At 30.5% G+C, this 19,879-nt stretch overlaps 1 protein-coding gene across 1 annotated transcript; it reads right to left on the bottom strand.

Moving 5' to 3' along the window:
• Window positions 1-6,557: 6,557 nt before the first annotated feature.
• LOC120071832 (protein SLENDER RICE1-LIKE 1-like) lies at window positions 6,558-8,622 on the bottom strand. The gene has a single exon (XM_039024225.2). It carries the CDS (start codon window positions 8,335-8,337, stop codon window positions 6,736-6,738), a length of 1,602 nt encoding a protein of 533 aa, XP_038880153.1. The 5' UTR covers window positions 8,338-8,622; the 3' UTR covers window positions 6,558-6,735.
• Between the last annotated feature and the right edge of the window lie 11,257 nt (window positions 8,623-19,879).

Genomic DNA, 19,879 nt, shown 5'->3' with positions numbered 1-19,879 from the left:
ATTTTGTATTTATTTGATTTTATTTTTGTACTTGGAGAGTTACTAAGTTGTTAGCCTATAATAATAACTTGTTTCTTCATTTGTTGTATCTCATTCTAATTTGAAGAGTACTTTTCTTTTTTTTTTTAAATCTTGAGTTGAGTTGAAAAAAATTATCCAAGAGTTCTGTCAAATCTGAGTAACTTGAGGTTGCAATTCTACTAGAATTAGTCGTTGTATCGACGATCATTGTAGTTTGCTTCCAACTCGTATAAAGCGAATAATTATCTTCAAGATAATGTTTATCAAAAGTGTCTCAACTACTTTTTAAATCTCTTCAAGTGCTTTTGAGGTTTTTATAAATTATTGTTCATTTGAATTTATAAGTTTTATCATACTATCTGGCTTACTTTTGAGTTTAAACATTATTATTGAAAATAATGTGTGTATTTTATCTAGTTGAAGTGTAATCAATTTGCTAGTATATTCATTTCTTATATATCATTCCCCTCAAGTCACGTTGCTCATTTGTCTTGAAATTTTGGGATGGATTGCCAATCACACCACAGATATCCACCTATTTATAATCCACATAAATTTGACCATCAAGAAAATTCAACGAGTCCAAATTGATCTTGAACAATTTGGAGGATCTAATAATCACAAATTGATCTTAGACAGAGTGAAAGATCTAAATACCACAAATTGATCTTAGAAAAAGTCTAAAAGCTAATGACGACTCAAAGGAAATTTCTCCAAAAATCTTGAAAATTGTTTAATAGAAATGTGTGAGAACGTAAATTACACTATAACAAATGACTCTAAAGTTTAAGTTGATGGACATTTTTTTTTTTTTTTTTGAAACAAAGGTAAGAGTAATTATATTGATGAAGGTGAAAAATTACATAATTGTTTCGAAATTACATAAGAAAGTTACAAATTTATAGGTGAAGGCAAATTTAAAATCATATTATCCAACATATTTTTATGAGAAGAAACATCTTCGTTTATTGACTATAACATTTTGCATGTACAAGGAAGTGTCTTTTGTTCTTTTTTTTCTTTGGTTGAAAAATTTGTGGTTTTTTACTTCTGGCATCATAGTTTGATTAATTAGAGAAATAGAGAAATAGGTAGAGGAAAAACATTCTCGCTTTTAATTTCTCTTACAAAATCTTTGATTATTTATTTTGATTAATAAAGTTGGATAATTGCCCCAACTTTATTTTGATTCAAATTAATTTGATTATTTAAAAAAAAATGTTAAAAATATTCCCTGTAGTAGAGTATTACAATACATTTTTTTTTACCTACTTCCATATAATTATATTCAATTGAAATAATTATTTAATATTCCAATTTTAAAAAATGACAGTCTAAATAGTAAGAGATCACCAAGTCAATTGCCTTTTCAATTAAAATAAATTAATGTGCTAGATTGCCTAGTTGAGCTAATTTAAACCTAGTTCAATGATTACGAAAGAAAAACTTAACAACTTGACTCCATTCAAAATTAAATTGAACCCATTCTTAAATCACATTAAATATTTTTAAAAAACAGTAATTATTAGAAGCTTTAATATGGTACTTAGAATTAAGAATAAAGGCCGGAAAACAGTTCGGGAAGAAGGAAAAAGGAAAGTGGCGAATTAATTAAAATGTACTGTTTAATAAAGTAGACAATGATTAAAGTTAATTAAAAAAATCTTAATTATTGATTAGAGGCAAATAAAATATGATATCAAAAGGTGTGATCTGGTGAAAAGTTCAATCATGGTTGTTTTGATTAGAAAAAATAATAATAATCATCATCATATTATTATTATTATATTAGCTATAATAAATGTAAAGGCGAAAGATAAGATTGCAAAAGGAAGGACCACAGGCTATTTTCCGTAGTGTAGTCCGCAGAGGATTCCGTCCTTAATGATGGGCCTTTCAATTTTTGAGACTTAAGAAGACGGGTCTCTCTCACCGAAAATTGACCCATCCAGATTTTTTTAAAAAAATGTATTTATAATTTTAGGGACTTAAATTTATTTATTTATTTAAAAAAGGAAAATGAAAAGAGGGTAATATCGCTGTCGACACGTGGGAGATAAATGAGAGGTGAATGTGGCGGTCGATGCAGAGGTTAAAAGTGGTCCCCAGGAAATATTTGAGAGTGTGGGCCATGGTATTTCCCGACTTAGTCAGTACGCAGAACGGGATCACGTGAAATTAGGGAATGGTAGGCCACGTCGTCGGCTCTACCGGGTCCGGTTTTCTTTCGGCTTGACCCGCTTTTTATCGGCTTAATTTCCTTCACTTACGGAACCTTGTTTTGTTTCCTTTCCTTACCCATTCAATCAAATCCCCCCTTTCCCTTTCTCATTTTATATAATTTATATTATTATTATATCAATTTAAACTCTAAAGTTTCGTATATCCTCTTTTTGATACCGTTCAACCAATATTTTCAATTAATTGAACTCTCAAACTTTTATAATTAATTACTTTATATCTTTATCTTTGAAAATCAGTGCATTAGTTCTCAAATGTGTGTAGATTTCTTCAAATATCCATTTTAAAAAAATACAGTTATGGTAGAAAATTTTGTCTTCATTAAGTTTCACATAATTTTTTTTTTTCAAACAGAACGTGACAGTAAAAGATCAAGTTTTAATACGCTTGACAATACAAATGGATATTTTCCCAAATAATTATTATTTATGAAACAGAAACCAATGAGATTGAGTGGCAGTGATATGGTAGCAGAGAATGACACAAAGACTTACACGATGCAAGAAAAGAAATAGGGGGGTGGGAAGGTGGAGGAGTGAGGATTGAGAGAATCAATGAAAGGGAGAGAAGAGGGGTTGGTTGAAGGTTGAAGTTGAAGTTAAAAGAGTTAATTTTGGGTACCAAAAAAGAAAAAGAAAACAGCCTTGTTTTAGGCATTTGATCAAACACTTTGCAGGGGCCCAAAATGTAATGCACAACAGCACAAGTTGAGTCAGTGAGTGGAAGAAGGGGGGAAGGCCCATGGACAGGCCAGCTGAGGTGATGGCACAGTTTTGCACAGCCTAGCTGTGAACGTGGCTTAGACTTACACAACCCTCTCTCTCTCTCTCTCTCTCTCTCATGTGACCCCTTCCACAAATTACTCGATCTACCTCTAGTTTTTCACCGCCTAGATGTATTCTAGATAAACACTTCAAATTTATATTCAATCATAATTGTTGATATACCGTTCTCATCTGTATTTATTGTGGTTGTAGGTCTTGTGTGGACTTGATTTTCGACTCGTTTTTCATGACCTAGTCTTGTCTTTCGACCTATCTTCATAAGAGATCCTCGCACCGATGTAGTGGACCAACTCGGTTATTTCCCGATTGATATATATTTATCATCTTGACTAGTCGGTCCAAATGTTGAGATATGACTTATTTTTTTGAAATGTGTGTTTTCATGTCTCTTTTCTATTTGGGTCTTGTTTTGGCAACTCTAAACAAATGATTAAACATACACATTGTGATTACTCATTTAATAACCTTTTGTTAAATTACTTTGTGGCCTCTACACTTTCATGAAAGTAACAAATTTGTACATTAACTTTAGTTGATAACTACATTTAACCCTTGAACTTTTACGAGCAACAACATAGCCTTTATGGCTTTACTTTAAAATTTATAGTAATTTAGTTCGTGACAAATATTATTAAAATTTAATGAATTTTCTACACATTAGATCGACAAAACTGATCATAGACCAACTTTGTTTGTAAACTATAAAGACTGAGATATGATGCAACTAAAATTGACACTAGATTATGATAAGATTTTTCACTATAGGCACAACACTGTTACAATATTCAATGTATAATGACTCAATTGTTACTCACTAAAATTCAAAAACTAAATTGTAATAAATTGAAACTATATATAAACTAAATCGTTCTAAATGAAAGTTTTAAGTATTAAATTGTTACTATAAAGACTGAGGAATTAAAAGTATTTTTATAACCATATTCTTTTCTGTCACTTTCTAACAAAGAATTAGTGAAAGTGACTGAAACAATGTCTTTTTTTTTTTTTTTTGGAAATATATTGCAATTAAAGTGTGGGGTGGGGAAATCGAACTTTTGACTTCGAAATCGATAGTACGAATTACTATTATTAAAGGGATTTTTCTGCGAATGACTCATTCTCGGGGGTCCATGTGAAAAAAGCCTACTTTTAGTTATACGTTCTCGATTCTTGCTTAATATATTTTAAATTTGAACAAATATGTAATGTTTTTATTTCTTTCTTTCTTGTTTTCTCATATTTAACTCTCTCTATAATAAAGCGAGAATCAAGAACGAATAATGAGAGCAAGAGTAATAGCAAGTGTCGAGTCATTGAGAACAATATGGAGAGAATGAGTATTGAGATGAGTGAGAGTGAGCAGCAAGAATGAGTGTTGAGGGTCACCATGCGTGCTTTGGAGGGTTGTTACGATAATTTCATCTTGTGATGATACAAATAGAAGGTCAAAAAACTTTGTTGTCTAAAAGTGGGTATTTTTTCATTTGAACCCTCAAAAGTGGGCAATTTGTATGAAGCTCTCATTTTTATAGCTGAACAAGACTTTAATCTTGGTTTTATGTTATTTATTATGTAAACTTTCGATTTTTTTTATTCTTTTTCATGATTTTAGGTTATTTTTGTTGGTATATTTTTTTTATGATATTGATGTATGGAATATTACCCACTTTTAAGACGTTTTAGTAGTTGAATTTAAGTTATATAAAGCCAACTTGGTTGTAGTTAAAGGTAAACTAGACTTGGAAATGTAGTATAAAGAGCCTTCGAGATTCTATGTAGTATAGGTTGCATCTTTAGAATCATTCAAGTTTGACTTGATCGATCTTGCTTGTGAAGTGATTTAGATCTTGAACAAGGATAGTCTTCTTCGCTTTGAGATATTTAGTCGTCAATCTAATCCAATTTTTACTTTCTTTGGGTTGATATTAAACTTGTTTTGGGGGTTTCTTACGTCAAAACATGTTTCTAAGATTTCACCCTTCAAAGTTGTTTATCCAAATTTCTTTTCAGGGACCTAAGCATCACCTTTTTTCGTAGTGGTGGTAACACACAATAACATTATGTCTTAGTTTGCCGCAAATTTATTGTCTGCCTCAAATTGCAATTGCAATCCAGCTACGCTCATATTGACGAAACAATGTAATTAACAACTTTATACTATTACATATAAAAGAGAGATTACAATGGTAAGAGATCATGAGCCTTTTTTTCTTTTCTTTTCTTGTAAAAATACATTTTTTGTCCTTAGATTTTGAGTTTATTTTCTATTTGGTCTGTAGATTTCAAAGCAATACACATCTAGTCTTCAAATTTTGAGTAGTTTCAAATGTTACAATTTTATTCTTGAAATTTGAGTTTTGTTTTAAACGTTACTAAAGATCATGACATGTGAGTATATAGTGCAAATTTAAAATAAAGTGTAAATCTTGAAATCAATGATCAAATTGAAACAAAGCTCAAATTTCAAATCTCAAGTAAAATTTCAACATTTTGAAATCTATGGACTACGTTAAAACCAATCTCAAAATTTAAGAACCAAATAAATCTGGAACCTAGAAATAAAATATATATATATATATATATTTTGATGGACTTTTAATGTAATTCAAGGAAGAGTCACATTCATTTTTGATTTTTGATTTTTTTCAGTAGAACTGCATGTGGCTAGCTATTAATCTGTAAACGGCCATTTTGATCTCAAAATTTTTCTTCTGATTCAGGCAGTCCTCATAATTACACGGGAAGGGGTCCCGTTTTGGCGTTGTTGCTGAGTCCGTTTTTCCTTTACTGTCGGGCAATCCCACATGCCACCCTTTTCCAATCAACCCTTCCTGGGTCTTCTTTCCCCAACACAACCCCACTCCCACTACTCTTTTCTTTTCTTTTTGCTTTTTAGTCCTTCCCTCAATTCTTCTTTTTTTCCTCTTCCCCCCACCCCCGTCATCTCCTTTTTCTTTATTTCTATTCTTACGTCATTTCCACTTTTGAAATATATATATATATACTTTTTTTATAATTCCATTCTCATCCAATAGTATATTCCCCCTTTTTCTTTGTTTTCTATTTAGTCCCTCCTTACAAGTTTTATGTATTACGAATATGAAATTTAAACTATGATAATAAATGAAGTGGGTGAAATGTAGGTAAGTTTATAAACAATGAAACGTACGGACAACATCCAACTTGTCCCTATTAAAGGAACATATAAATAATACACTGATTGAGGTACGCTTCTCTCACTGCTTCTAACCTCTAACACTACCCTTAACATATCACTTTAGATCGATTATTCATTATTAAATATTTCATCAGTGTAGATCTACAAGGACAAACAAATTTACTGAAAGAATGCTTTCATTTTTATTATACAAACCTTCGATTAAAAAAATAGAGATAAAAGAATTTGGGAAATGGGAGGAGGGATAATATAGGATAAACAAAATTAGTAATTGGGATTAATATTTTTAATTTTGTGATTGGTAAAGCTAAACCACTCTTAAGAAGAGAAGATTAGATCGAAGGTCGATATCATTGACTCTTTATATTAAAATTTAATGCAATGTGATGGATGGAAATAGCATTTTTTTTTTTCTTTTGGGGTTCGATGAAAATAAAAAAGAAAAAAATTTATAATAAAAAAAGAATTTTACATGGTACTTATTTGTGATAATTATTATTATTGTAATTTTCATACTATTCCTCCAAAGGGATGATTTGCATTTGAATCTGGTGGCGGCGCGGCTTGCCAAGCCGAAGCCGCGATAAGAGGGCGGCTATGCCAGCCCAGGGTTAAACACCCTTCGTTCTCCTCGATGGAGAATCCTTCGGCGGAGAAGAGCGTTAGAAGCATACTGGCTTGCTTGAAAGCGTTGGATCCTAAATGGAGGGCTCTAAAACCGGCTTGGCGGAGCCGAGATCTCCACTTCACGAGTGGCTCGTGGCGCTCGACTCGAGCCGATCCTTCACAGCTCACCACATTGCAAATTTCCCTCTGTAGATACATCTCTGCCAAAGCCTTCTCCGGCATCCTACAGCAAGCTTCAAGCGAATCAAACATGGTGGAATAGTAAAACAGTGCCTCCGTGAACCGCTCCAAGAATCCGGTCTGGTTATGGTCCGCTTCTTGTTCAACCACCGTCATGATTTTCGGGTTCAAACTCCGGATCCACCCGAGAACCATTTCCATGGCGGAGGAAGACGGGTTGTTTCCCAGTAATCGGTGGAGCTGCATAATCGAGTTTACAGCCACCGTCTCCTTCGGACTCACCTGAAGCATCCACGGTTTCACATCTTCCAGCCTCGCCGCCGCCACGCCGCGAAAAGCGAACCGGACGTTCACCGACCGGGCCAACTCAGCGAGTCGTAATCCAATTTCTCGGAGCGAGTCACGGCCATCGGGAGAGGGTGGGCCAATGCCGGTTAAACGGAGAAGAGGAGGGCCGCCGGGACGGAGAGCGAGGGCTTGGATTAATGCCGGCCATTGAAGACCGTGCATTAGATTGAAATCGATGACGTGGACGCAATCGTGACCGTCGAAGGCTTCCAAAATGGCTTGGTTAGCGGTAAAATGGGCGAATTTAAGGTAAGGGCAAGCTTCGTAATAATGGTGATAAAGAAGCACGTCTTCATAGCCGGTGGTGGCAGTGGTGGTATCATGCGGTGTGAACACGCGCCGGGTCAGCGCGTCAATAAAGTAACCTGCGACTTTCCCGATGCCGCATTCGGTGTTGATGCCAGAGAGCAAACTTTGCATTTCGACAATCAGAGAACCCGCCAATGGGAAATCGCCACGGTGGATTGAATCGGCACACGTGACCAGCATGTGGACGAGTTTTATACCGGAATCTTCCTCCATGGCGGTCACGACGGTTAGCTGATGCTGGGCAAGGTTCTGGTGTTGCGCAGCAACACGTGGATCTGTCCATGAGACATTTCCAGCCGTCTGATTAGAAACAGAAAAGAGATCGGGGAAATCGGGTAGATCGGAGGGTAAAGAAGCCGTTGGGTTCAACTCGGAGAGAATTGAATCAACCCAAGAGGCGATGTCGGAAGGGTTGTAATGGACGGCATCGGAGGCAAGTTGAGAGATCTCGGAGGAAGAGTTAACCATGGCGGATTCCAGGCGCTCGAGGCGTTGAGCGACGTGGTGGAGGTCGGAGGAGCGGACCTTGTAGCCAGCGCCGGCGAGGTGGCCATCGATGTCTTGGGGTTTGGTGACGATGGAAGAGGAGCTGCCGCTGCTACTGCTGCTGCTGGCGCCGGAAGAGGCGGCAGAGTCGAAAGGGCCCATTAAATTGAATAATTTACAGAGAGGCAGAGATGGAGTTTGAAAGGGAGGCGGGTTGTTGGAGGAGGAGGAATTAGGGAGATGTTAAGTTGACGACCATGGCCATAGAAGAACCATGGAGGTCTGTGTGAGAGTGAGGGAGAGGCTGAAAAGCAATGGCTGAAAGAGAAAGGACCAAAAGTGATTTTGGAGAAAGAGAAAGAGAGAGAGGCGGTGTATCTGAGAATTTAAGAACCCCCATTGGAAAATTGGGAAATAACAACTTAACCCGCCATCAAACTCGGGTTTATCTTGGGATTAATTACTGGAAAGATCACTTTTAAAGGTTAAAAATGGCAAATGATCCATTTTTTAAAAAAGATGTCAAATGATTTTTTTTTGTTGATGTCATGATCACACGAAGTTATGGTATTACTTTTTTTGTTTTTCCCTTTTTTCTCCGGTGCGAGAAATCTTTCTTTGCATGTTGTCTTCTTCCTCTCTAGCACAACGAGTCCACACGATGCGACAATTTCGGTGAGCAAGAGATGAGAGAGGAGTGGTTTTATGAGTGAGGAAACGAAGAGAGAGCAAGACGAGTTAGAGCGAGAGATGTGGTGATTTGTGAGTGAAAAAATAAGAGAAAGCAAGAGCGAGACAAGTGAGAGACATAATGATTTATAAGTGGAAAAAAAAAAGAGAGAGCGAGACGAACGAGAGTAAGAATACTTTTCTGCGTTAAGTATATTTTGATAATTTCACTCGAATTTGATATTATCAAAAGGTCATTCGACATTTTTTTTAAAAATCGGGTCATTTCACATTTTTTGGATCATTCATCCGGTGGACCCTTTATTCTTTTCTAATATTTTTCAAAAAGTTAAATTTTCTAATAAATTGATTATATTCCTAATTTCTAATACGAGTTGATATTAGGACCTACCACACTATAAATACTTTTCAATACGAGAGATTTTATGTAGCTCTAATTATTATATAATGGTCAAATTTGGCACCATAAATTTGTAATTCTCGAGAGGAATTGAACCATCGTCATGCACAATAGAAGAAAATTCACATTGTTGTGGTGTTTATCCACCAACACTTCAACAATCAAGTTAATAATTATTTAGAGAGAGAGTGAGAGTAGAGAATTTGAGATATATCTTAGTGTCTCTTAAATATCTCGAGCCCTTTTGATTATATAGAAAATTGACTCTATAATAGTCACTTGACTAATTAACCTCTTGAATAATTAATATGACCAATAGAACTTAATTTAGCTATTACGGTCATTATTAACTTAATTTTATCTTTGTGACCATTACTAACTTAATTTAACCATTACAAATGATTTCATTTTTCTTAAAGTAACCTATTTGGTCATCTTTGTGAGATCATACATTTAGTCATTTTTTTATCCACAACACATAAAACAGATAATTAGTTTTTTTTTTGTTAGAATTTATAAGAGTTACATGCCGGATATTTGTCTTGACAAAAAGAGAGATATTTGAGTAGATCGATTGAATTTATGCCACTACAAATTTAATAGTTGTAAAGGTGTTGATGGCCTATCCACTAAAATATGTTCGGATTTGCTGTTGTTCAAACTTCAAACAAGTTAGTATGCTCTTTTTTTTTTTTTTTTATTAGTATTAATATTGTTTATTTATTTTATTTTACCACAATATTCCATGGAGAAGTTATTATTATGTATGGTAATATCCATCTAAAAATACGTTTCGAATACGGAATATCCGGTTAAAAGCGAGGGAGAAATACATTTTTAGTATATAAAAAAGTACATTTTTATAATAAAATATAGCAGTTGTTAGAAGAGCAGAAAAAGAGGGTGAAAAAAAAAAAAAAAAAAAAAAAAAACCCAAAACAGAATCTCTATGCAACCTGCAGTTAGACACACGTGGACGAAAAAAAAAACGTTATACCGAATGACGTTGTTCTGCATAGTGCCTCCACGCCAACCATGGCCTTTGTTTGAGATATTATTTGTATAATAAGCGTTATATCAAAATAAATTTGTTATAAAACTATAATATAATATTTTACTTAAATTATTAAAACCACTCTTCAAATATGCTCCTTAATATTTTAAAATTTTTATTTGATTTTTTTAGGGACAATTGCAAATATAGATTAAGACCCAAAATATTAAGAAATATAACTTAATATAAAATAATTATAAATATGACCAAATTTAAATAGTCTATGACCATATTATCGTTGGTAAGAGTCAGACTTGGCTATATTTATAATATTTTTTTAAAATAATATTATACACTTAGTTATTCTTCCCAAAAATGTTATCCTAATTTTTAAAGTTATTCTTTTTCAAAACTATTGCAAAAGGTTTTGTATTTAAATTCATAGATAAAAAAATTTGTTTATATTTTTGTGTTGCTTAACTGAACAAATCTAAATACATATGAAATAAATTTAAAATTACGATTTAGAAAAATAAATCATAAACAAAAGAACATAAAATTGGCTACATGGGATTGTAACGAAGAAAGAAGACAATATGAGACATATTAAAAGTTAAATGTTATATATATATATATATATTTTGTTAAAATCGTGTGCAAAAAAACTAAGAAACAATGGTCCTGAAGTGTGATTTTGAAGGACAAAAAAAAAAAAAAAATTATTTAGATGATTTGATATTGAATTATGAAATTTAACTGCCATAAAATACATGAAATAGTTAAGTACCAAATACAAAATTTTCAATAAACTTTGGCAATACAAAATTCTTCTCATAAATTTTAGACAAGAAAAAACTAAGGATTTAACGTATATTATTTGGAATACGATCATAAGTGAATTTATCATAGATCTAGGGGATAAGTCCCTCAAATCAAGATTGACCATTTGGGTTATGTTCGTCTAGCAGGCTTCAAGGTCTTCCCTAAATGTAGCGTGATCGATGTTTTGAAAGCTTTGTTTGTCTGTGGCTTGGTTAGCATCCTTTCTACCAATATGACGCAAAAATCATAGTGGAGTCTAACTATTTGAAGGTTGTTAATTCATTACAATTGAGTTGATTTTATTTCCTTTTTCCATATGAAACAATGTCACAATTTCCTGGCTCATTCCTTCGCAAGGAGGACATTGGAAGAGAATGCTTATTTTATTCTCCTTATCCAGAGTTGTTTGTTTCATGTTCGTCTCATAAGTAATCTAGTTTGGTTAATGACTTGTTCCCTTAAGAAAAAAAAAACCATTCTAATTATCAAAATAGTCATTCGACACACTAGTAGGATGCTCTAAGTTTAAATCCTTCTATATATATAATTCTTTTATTGTTTTTTTTATTCTATTATTATCTCTCGATGGATGACTACACCTCCCAATTATTAAATACAATGTCAAAATTCAAACACAAAAATTTAATTTGTTTTTCAAAATCATTCTCTATAGGTGAGCTATCTCTCATATAAAAATAAAAATAAAATCCACGGTGGAATAATGGAGAGTGAGACATTTGTCACATAGAAACATTATTAACCCATACTTATCGAATGATTAATTATGTTGAATAGAGTGGTCACGATCCACGTCATTTAGAGCAACACATAAGAGTGAGTACATTAATTGATTAACTACCATTATTAAGACAAAGATAGCGACACCCACCCCACTGCCTTTATTTAAATAATAATCTTATTGTTAATTAATTATTCGTATTCCATACCCTAATTATTCTTTACAAAATTAAACAAATACCCCCCACGTTCACCCCTGCCCTAATTTAATTATCTTAAAATATTTCACTTTTTTTACTATTTAAATTCTATTTACATATATTTTTTTCTTCACAATTTTAGTATTAAAAAAAAAAAGAAAATTCGCTTATTTGTTATTGGAACCAAAATGGATCGAGTCAAGTCAATGGAGTAGACAGAGGTCTAACTGACAATACCGATGTTAATTAGGATCAGAATATAAAATTTGTTATTAGATTAAAAAATAATGTCAATTATTGAGAGAGAGAGAGAGAGAAGCTCTATCGTTGTAATAATAATTGGTCACAATAAAGGTGAGATTTGACGGAGTCAATTCGACTATTGAATCGATGTAAATAATTATGACATCGTGGAAAAACGATTGAATAGTATCACCGTTTTGATTTCATTCGATTATTTCGTTTTTAAAAAAAAAAATTTAGTTTATTATTATTTTTTTTTATTTCTTACGTTGATTTGTATATTCGTTGAACCCTAAGTTATATTTTAAAAATAAAAATAAATTTTGAAAAGTTTTTTTTTTAATTTTTAAATTTTGGCTAAATTTTTTAAATCATGAGTAGAAAGTAAATAATAAATATAAAAATTTAAAAGTAGAAGTAGTGTTTATAGACTTAATTTTCGAAAACAAAAAATAAAAAACCAAATAGCTAATAAACGAGGCCTTCGTTTTTAGTTTTTGGGTTTTAAAAATTGTCTATAAACACTACTTCCATCTCCAAATTTTTTCTTTCTTATCTACATTTATCAATTGACTAAAAAACCAAGCTAAATTTGAAAACTTAAAAAAAAAAAAGATTTTGTTTGGTAATCATTTAGTTTTTTATTGTTGTTTTGAAAATTAAGTTTGTAAACACTACTTTCACCTTCAAATTTCTTCCTTTGTTATCTATTTTTTACCAATGGTTTAAAAAATCAAGCCAAAATTTGAAAACTAAAAAAATAATTTTTAAAAACTTGTTTTTGTTTCTGAAATTAAGTTAAAAATTCAACCATTCTACTCAACAATGATGAAAATCATTGTAAGAAATGTAGAGGAAATAGACTTAATTTTCAAAAATCAAAACAAAAAAAAATGAAATGATTACTAAATGTGGTCATAACTTTCAAAGTCTTGTTTTTTTTTTTTTTTGAATTTGACTAATAATTCGATCAACCTACTTAAAAAAGATGTAAACCATTATAAGAAATTAGAAGAAAATAGATATAATTAAAAATAATCAAAAATAAAAAATGAAATGATTACTAAACGGGACCTTAGTTTTTATATATGAGGTATAAAGAAGTTAAAATGTTGTAGAAAGATAAACACAAATAGTCGAGGTACGCTCCTCCGATAAGTGTTGTCCTATAAAGACAATTATTTACTCTACACGAGCTACATGCAGACTACACAATGGCTGTATAAATCATGATATAACAACTAACTTCGGAAGAACATCGATCTCGTACTACTCATTTTTGGATACTTGCTCTCAATTAAATTTAAGATCAAAAGAAAGAAATAAAGGAGATAACACTTCAAATTGGAATGAGATCCTCCGAATGAAGAAACAAATTATTATTTATCGACTAGCAACTTAGTAACTCTTCAAAAAAAAAATTAAGTAAATAAAAAAATAAAATATTTGTCAAATTTAACTATGTTTTGTAGTTTTTTGAAAGTTCAAAAACCTATAAGATAGTTTTTAAGTTAAAGGGTCTAATATTATATACAAAGTTAAAAGTTTATGAATATATTAAACATCAAAAAATACAAAGACAAAATTGTAATTTAATCCAGATTAATTAAGTAGGTTTAAATATTATTTTGATTCCTATACTTTTTAATAATTTGGTTCATTTTTGTCCAATACTTCTTTTAAAAAATATATAATTTAGTACTTGTATTTTTTTTAAAAGAGATAAATTTGGCTTTTTTAAAAATAAAACATCAAAGTAGTTACATTTTAAAATATATAGACTAAATTAGATATTTGAAAATAAATAATCAAAATCGAAAGTAGATGAATGAAAGTAGTATTTTAAATCTAAATAATAAAAAAAAAAAAAAAACAAGGTAATAAAATTGAGAAAAACGTTGGGAGTAAAAGAAAAAAGATCTAAAAGGTTGGTTTAGTTTGAAATTGAATGGGTGTTGGTGAAGTGGTCCAAAGATTACAGATATGATTGCATGGGAATTAGTAACAATTGTATCGCATGCCATGCAATTGAAATTTGCACTCCCCAAAAACTACCACCATTTTTTTATTATTATTTATTATTTTTTATGAGCTGCCTGTCACCAAAACATGACCAAGGCTGTTGGTTTTCATAATTAAACTGCCTACGTGTACATATTGACGCATCGTTTGATAATCATCTTGTTTTAAAATTTTGTTTTTAAAATTAAGTCTATGGATAATACTTTTACATCCAAATTTCTTCTTTTTTTTATATTTACTTTTCATCAGTTATTTAAAAAATCAAGTCAAATTTTGAGAACTAGAATAGTAGTTTTCAAAAATTAGTTTTTATTTTTGGAATTTGACTAAAAATTCAACCATTATATTTAAGAAAGATGTGATTTGTAAGAAATGTTGATGAAATAGACTTAATTTAAAAAACAAAAACAAAAACCAAATGATTACCAAACGAGATCTCAGTTTTTCATTTTTTTTTCCTTAAATCTTAAAACTTAATTTCATGTACAATTAATGGATAAATTTCGTTTATTTATTCATTTTTAATTATCTTCTTTGTTTTAGAGTTTTGTTTCGATGGTGGTGTATATCTATGTGATTAGAACTTATTTTTGTTTGATTTATAAGGGATTTGTGCGTGTTTCGTTTTAACTTGAATTTTTTGTTTGTTTATTTTTTGAAATTTAAAATTTGACTAAGTTCAATTTTTTGGTTTGAAATAATATTTAAATGGCATATCATATTTATAAATGACATATCAATTTAGAGGAGATTAAAAATATATTGTTTGTACGATTGATATATACCAAATATTAAGTATATCAATTATAAAATTGATAACCACATCGATAAACCAAATAAATTATATAGATTAAAAAAAAAGACATAAATAATCACCTTGATTTTCTAATATTGATACACAAGTATTATCAACAAAATAGATTATTGGTGTATCAAAAAGTTTAAATTTGAGATATACTTAATATTTGGTATATCTATTATACAACTAATTTAGTTAATATTTTGTATATCTATTTGACTGATATATCAAATTTAAAGTATATTAGTTACAATTGATATATATATAAGATATTAAGTATATCAATCGTGCAATTGATATACTTTTTTTAGTTCAACATAATTTATATATTTTATATTTTATTATATATCAAAAGAATATATGATTGGTACGATATAGTTGTTATTTAATATACCAATAAATATCTAGTGATATACTAATTGCTTCATGTGTATGCTAGGAGGACTAATTTGACCACAATTTTTATTTGGGTGGGTTGGCCTTACTTTCTTTTTTTGCTTTTATTTTGTTTGTTTTGTTTGTTTTTTTTTTCTTCTTCTAAATCTGCAATAGAGAAAAAAGCAGATACACTTGCAAATTTTTTTATTTGTTTTTAGCTATACATGCAAGTGCCCTTTTTTTTTTTAAAAAAAAATAATTTTTATTATCCATCCCACAAGAGGAAAAGAAAAAAAAAGAAAAATACTTTAATTTGTACTAGTTTATGAGAGCACGTGTAATGCACGTAGTTAAATTTTTAATGAATCTACTTTTAATTAAACCTAAATAGTAAATATATGATACTAAATTTAAAAAGTAATAAAAGAGATAATGGATAAGATATATGCTCAAAGGGGTGTTTAACTCACCAATATGAATTGAGTTGAGTTGATAAAAATTATTAATTTAATGTTTGCTTACCAACTAAAAATGTTGATGGACCAACTCACCTTAACGCAATTCTCTCTCCCTAATGTTTTCAACAACTCCCTAGCACTGTCTCACTCAACGATATACTCTGGTAGTGGTGACCACTTTCATGCAGCTAATTCTAGTGAATTCAACTTTGTGTTTAATATGTCAATTCACTTGTGGTAAAATAATGCATTGTTTGGTAATCATTTTGTTTTTAATTTTTGTTTTGTAAAATTAAATCTATGAACACTACTTACACTTCCAAATTTCTTCTTTTATTATCTATTTTTCATCAATGGTTTAAAAAATCAAGCCAAATTTTTGAAAAAAAAGTTGTTTTTGTTTTTGAAATTTAGATAAGAATTCAACTAATGTAATTAAGAAAGATACAGATTGTATCAAATGTGGATCATATAAATTTAATTTTCAAAAATAAAAACAAAAAATAAAATGATTACCAAATGAAGCCTAAATTTTTAGTTTTTTTTTTTTTTTTTCACAATGAAATTTCTTTTTTTCGTGCTTCTTAATTTTTGTTATTTTCTTTCATTTTTCAATTATTTCGGGTTCATTTCTCTAATATTATAGAAGTGGCGGGTTTATCCATATCCACAGAAAGCTCTAGTGTAGATAGCTATTAAAAATGTACTTGAAATAAAAAAATATATATAGATATTAAAAATTGGATCAAATAAGCAAATAAATAAATAACTGTATAATATTTTTTGGGAAACCAAAATTTTAAAATTTGAAAATAAGTGTTATTTTCAAAATCTTTTCCAGACCATCTTCTGTTCCGAGAGAGGTACCAATGGGAAACCGCTAGTTTCTGACATCGAAAGAGACCACAAGTTATAATTTCAAGATAAATGAAAAGAAAAAGAAAAACCATCCTTCTAAATTTTTTTTTTAAAAAAACATATTTATTCCATTTTTTTTATTTTTTAAAATGTGTTTATATTTTTATGACCACCCTACGTTTTACTATTAATGTTTGAGAAATTTTTAAAAATAGAAAAATAAGAAAAATAATTTAAAATTTTGATATAGAGATGGATAGAGACTCATAAAAGTTTATCAATATTAGAATTGACAAAATTTCTCGCGGGGCCTATCCCATTTGGGACAGAAAATTTTCGATTTGATCGGGGATAGAGTCAAACTGGGGACGGGGATGGATAGGTTATTCCTGCCCCTGACCTCATTCCGATTAGATTTTTAATATATATATATATATTAGGTATTTCAACTTTTTATATTTAACCTAGTTTTTCATTTAGCCCAATCTAAGCCCATTAAAGTATCTAAACCCAAACCAAAGAGAATTTTATGATTTTTTTTAAAGTTCTCAGGGAGAAACAAAAAGGGAAACGGGGCATGGGTCCCCGTGGGGACCCGTTTCCCAGATGGAGAATCCCCGCCCCCGTCCCCACCTTCAAATGACGGGGATGGAGGTGGGGATGGGGATAAAATTTTCCATCGGATATGGGGACGGGGAACCCTTCTCCATCTCCATCCCGGTCCCGTTGCTAACCCTAATTAATGTTTATCAATGCTAGAAACTGATAAAAATCTATCACTTATAGACACCGATAGAAGTCTATCAGTATTTATTCGTATTTTTTTTTTGTTATTCTATAAATAGTTTGACATTTTTCTTATCTATAAAAATTACTCTCAATGTTAAGCCAAAATTCACTTTTATTTTTCTTAAAAAAATTACTTTTAGCAAACTGTTTTATCAATAATAGAAGAATGTGAACTTTATACTCATGATTGTACGAACTGAATTATAACCAAATAATAATAATAATAAATAATAAATAAAAAAAATAAAAATGATCATTTACCAGTAATGGATGATTATGCAATAATAACAATTTTGAATAATCACAAAATTTTCGTAGAAAATAGCGATCTAATCGATGAATTATAGTCTTTAACTATTTAATACCTAACTTTATCCGTTTCTCAACAATTTTAGTCCTTGTATATTAAAATTGGTAACCATTTAATTTCAATCATAAAAAGTATAACTAATTCAAAAGTAAATATGTTTATAACATATAAAGAATAAATTGTTACATAATAAAAATCATAAAAATCGATATTTAATTTTGAAAAGATTTTATATAATATAAATAATAATTGTCACGAATTTAAAAATATAAAAATTAAATTTTTGCACATTGAAGGACTAAATTGTATAAGTTTAAAAACAAAACAAAAATTAAATTGTTACAAATTAAAATTCATCCACTAAAATGTTACTTTTATAGTTAGGAATGCTGAGATTGCTAAAGACAAAGTCCAAAGTCTTTGGATAGGCCCAACCCCAAGAGAAATTGGGAGGTAACATGGGAAAACATACGTCCCAAAAGAGAAAAGTTAGAGATTCGGGTTTTGATTGTTGGGAAAACATACGTCTCGATAATACTTTTAATGATAAATAGAATATATTTCCAATATTTACGAACTGCGAGTTTTAAGACATTCCCAACAATCTCCCACTTGGACTAATACTCCAGTGAGTTACAAACATATATAAGTATATAATGTACATAATGTTGAGATACAGAGAGAAAATACAATAAACTAAGGCATCTATATACCCTTGACATTGAGCCAAACAGTCGAGTTAGTGAATACATATTAGTCAAGAAATAACCAAGTCATGCTTGGTCTGGCATCCTTCAACCACGAGCCCCACAAGCTATCCTGACATCACTAGAGTTACACATAACTACAAACAGTTGTCAGATAAATAACATTATAAATAGTCCTATTCAATGATTCCAAAAGGAAAAGAGGAAGTAATCTCCAAAAGAGAGTCATGAACTTACTTTTGTGTGATAGCTGAACTACGCACTCTCTACATTAACTTAGACACCAAGGTGTGGCAGGTTTGACAATATACCAATGTGAAAAGTTTTCATGCAAGTCGACTCGAAAAAAGAGACCAAACTAGAGAAAAGTAGGCTTGAAGATTTCAAACACGTGAAAAGCCTACAATAACAATGAACGCGTGTGAGATCCATTCACCAACCAGGAATAAAAAGTATTTTTGACATAACTTTTACATAGTTGCCATAAAAAATAAAAAAAATAAAAAAGAAATTTGTGGTGTGAGATTTAAATCTGGAAGCTCAGAGGAAGCTTTTTGAAAGGTGCATGTGCACAAGATTGAAATGGCACATGGGTGTTCCTATCTATGCCATTGCCTGTGGTCCATGAGATCAAATATGCAAACATCATCTTCTCTGTGACAATGAGATCTAAAAAAGCTAACTCTCTCTATACACATATTTTGATTTTATTGATGTTACATTTTCATCTACTTCATAGCACAGTAAATATATATATATTTTCATGAAACTAAAGTATGTATTAAATATAGTTCTCAATACACACAATTTACATCGTGAGATAATATACAACTATTTGCTTCAATAAGTGCTTGGAGGTGTAAGTAGTTTCTAATAGGAAGAAAAAAATCAAGGGAAAAACTTTTTCGCCTCCTAGATTTTAGGTCTAGTTTCATTTTATTCTTAGATTTCAAAATGTTATGAATTTAGTTAATCTTTACACTTACTATTTAGTTTTATTTTTAGTTTTCATTTAAAGTGTATTTAGAATCTATTTTCAAGGATTTAATTTTAAAAATAAGTTATTTTAGAAAAATTAGAGTGTTCGACAACCATTCAAAATAGCTTTTAAAGTGTATTTTAAATAGTTTTGATCAAAAGTGTTTAAATAAAAATGAATTTATAAGTCAATTCAAACGGACTCTTTTTCATTGGTTTCAATTTAGTCTCTAATGGGTCCTTTGGTTGAGGGGTTTTCTATATCTGAATTGACATAGACATATAAAACCTATGTTTGTTTCACAGTTGTTAACATTT

This window comes from Benincasa hispida, chromosome 2 (genome assembly GCF_027475165.1).
Source record: "Benincasa hispida cultivar pf3 chromosome 2, pf3_genome.v1.1, whole genome shotgun sequence".
NCBI lineage: Eukaryota > Viridiplantae > Streptophyta > Magnoliopsida > Cucurbitales > Cucurbitaceae > Benincasa > Benincasa hispida.
This window is presented reverse-complemented; position numbering and strand designations above follow the sequence as displayed.

What these genes read in the sequence shown, in the direction of transcription:
- LOC120071832 (XM_039024225.2), bottom strand. Translation starts at nt 8,337, where the DNA reads ATGGGCCCTTTCGACTCTGCCGCCTCTTCCGGCGCCAGCAGCAGCAGT.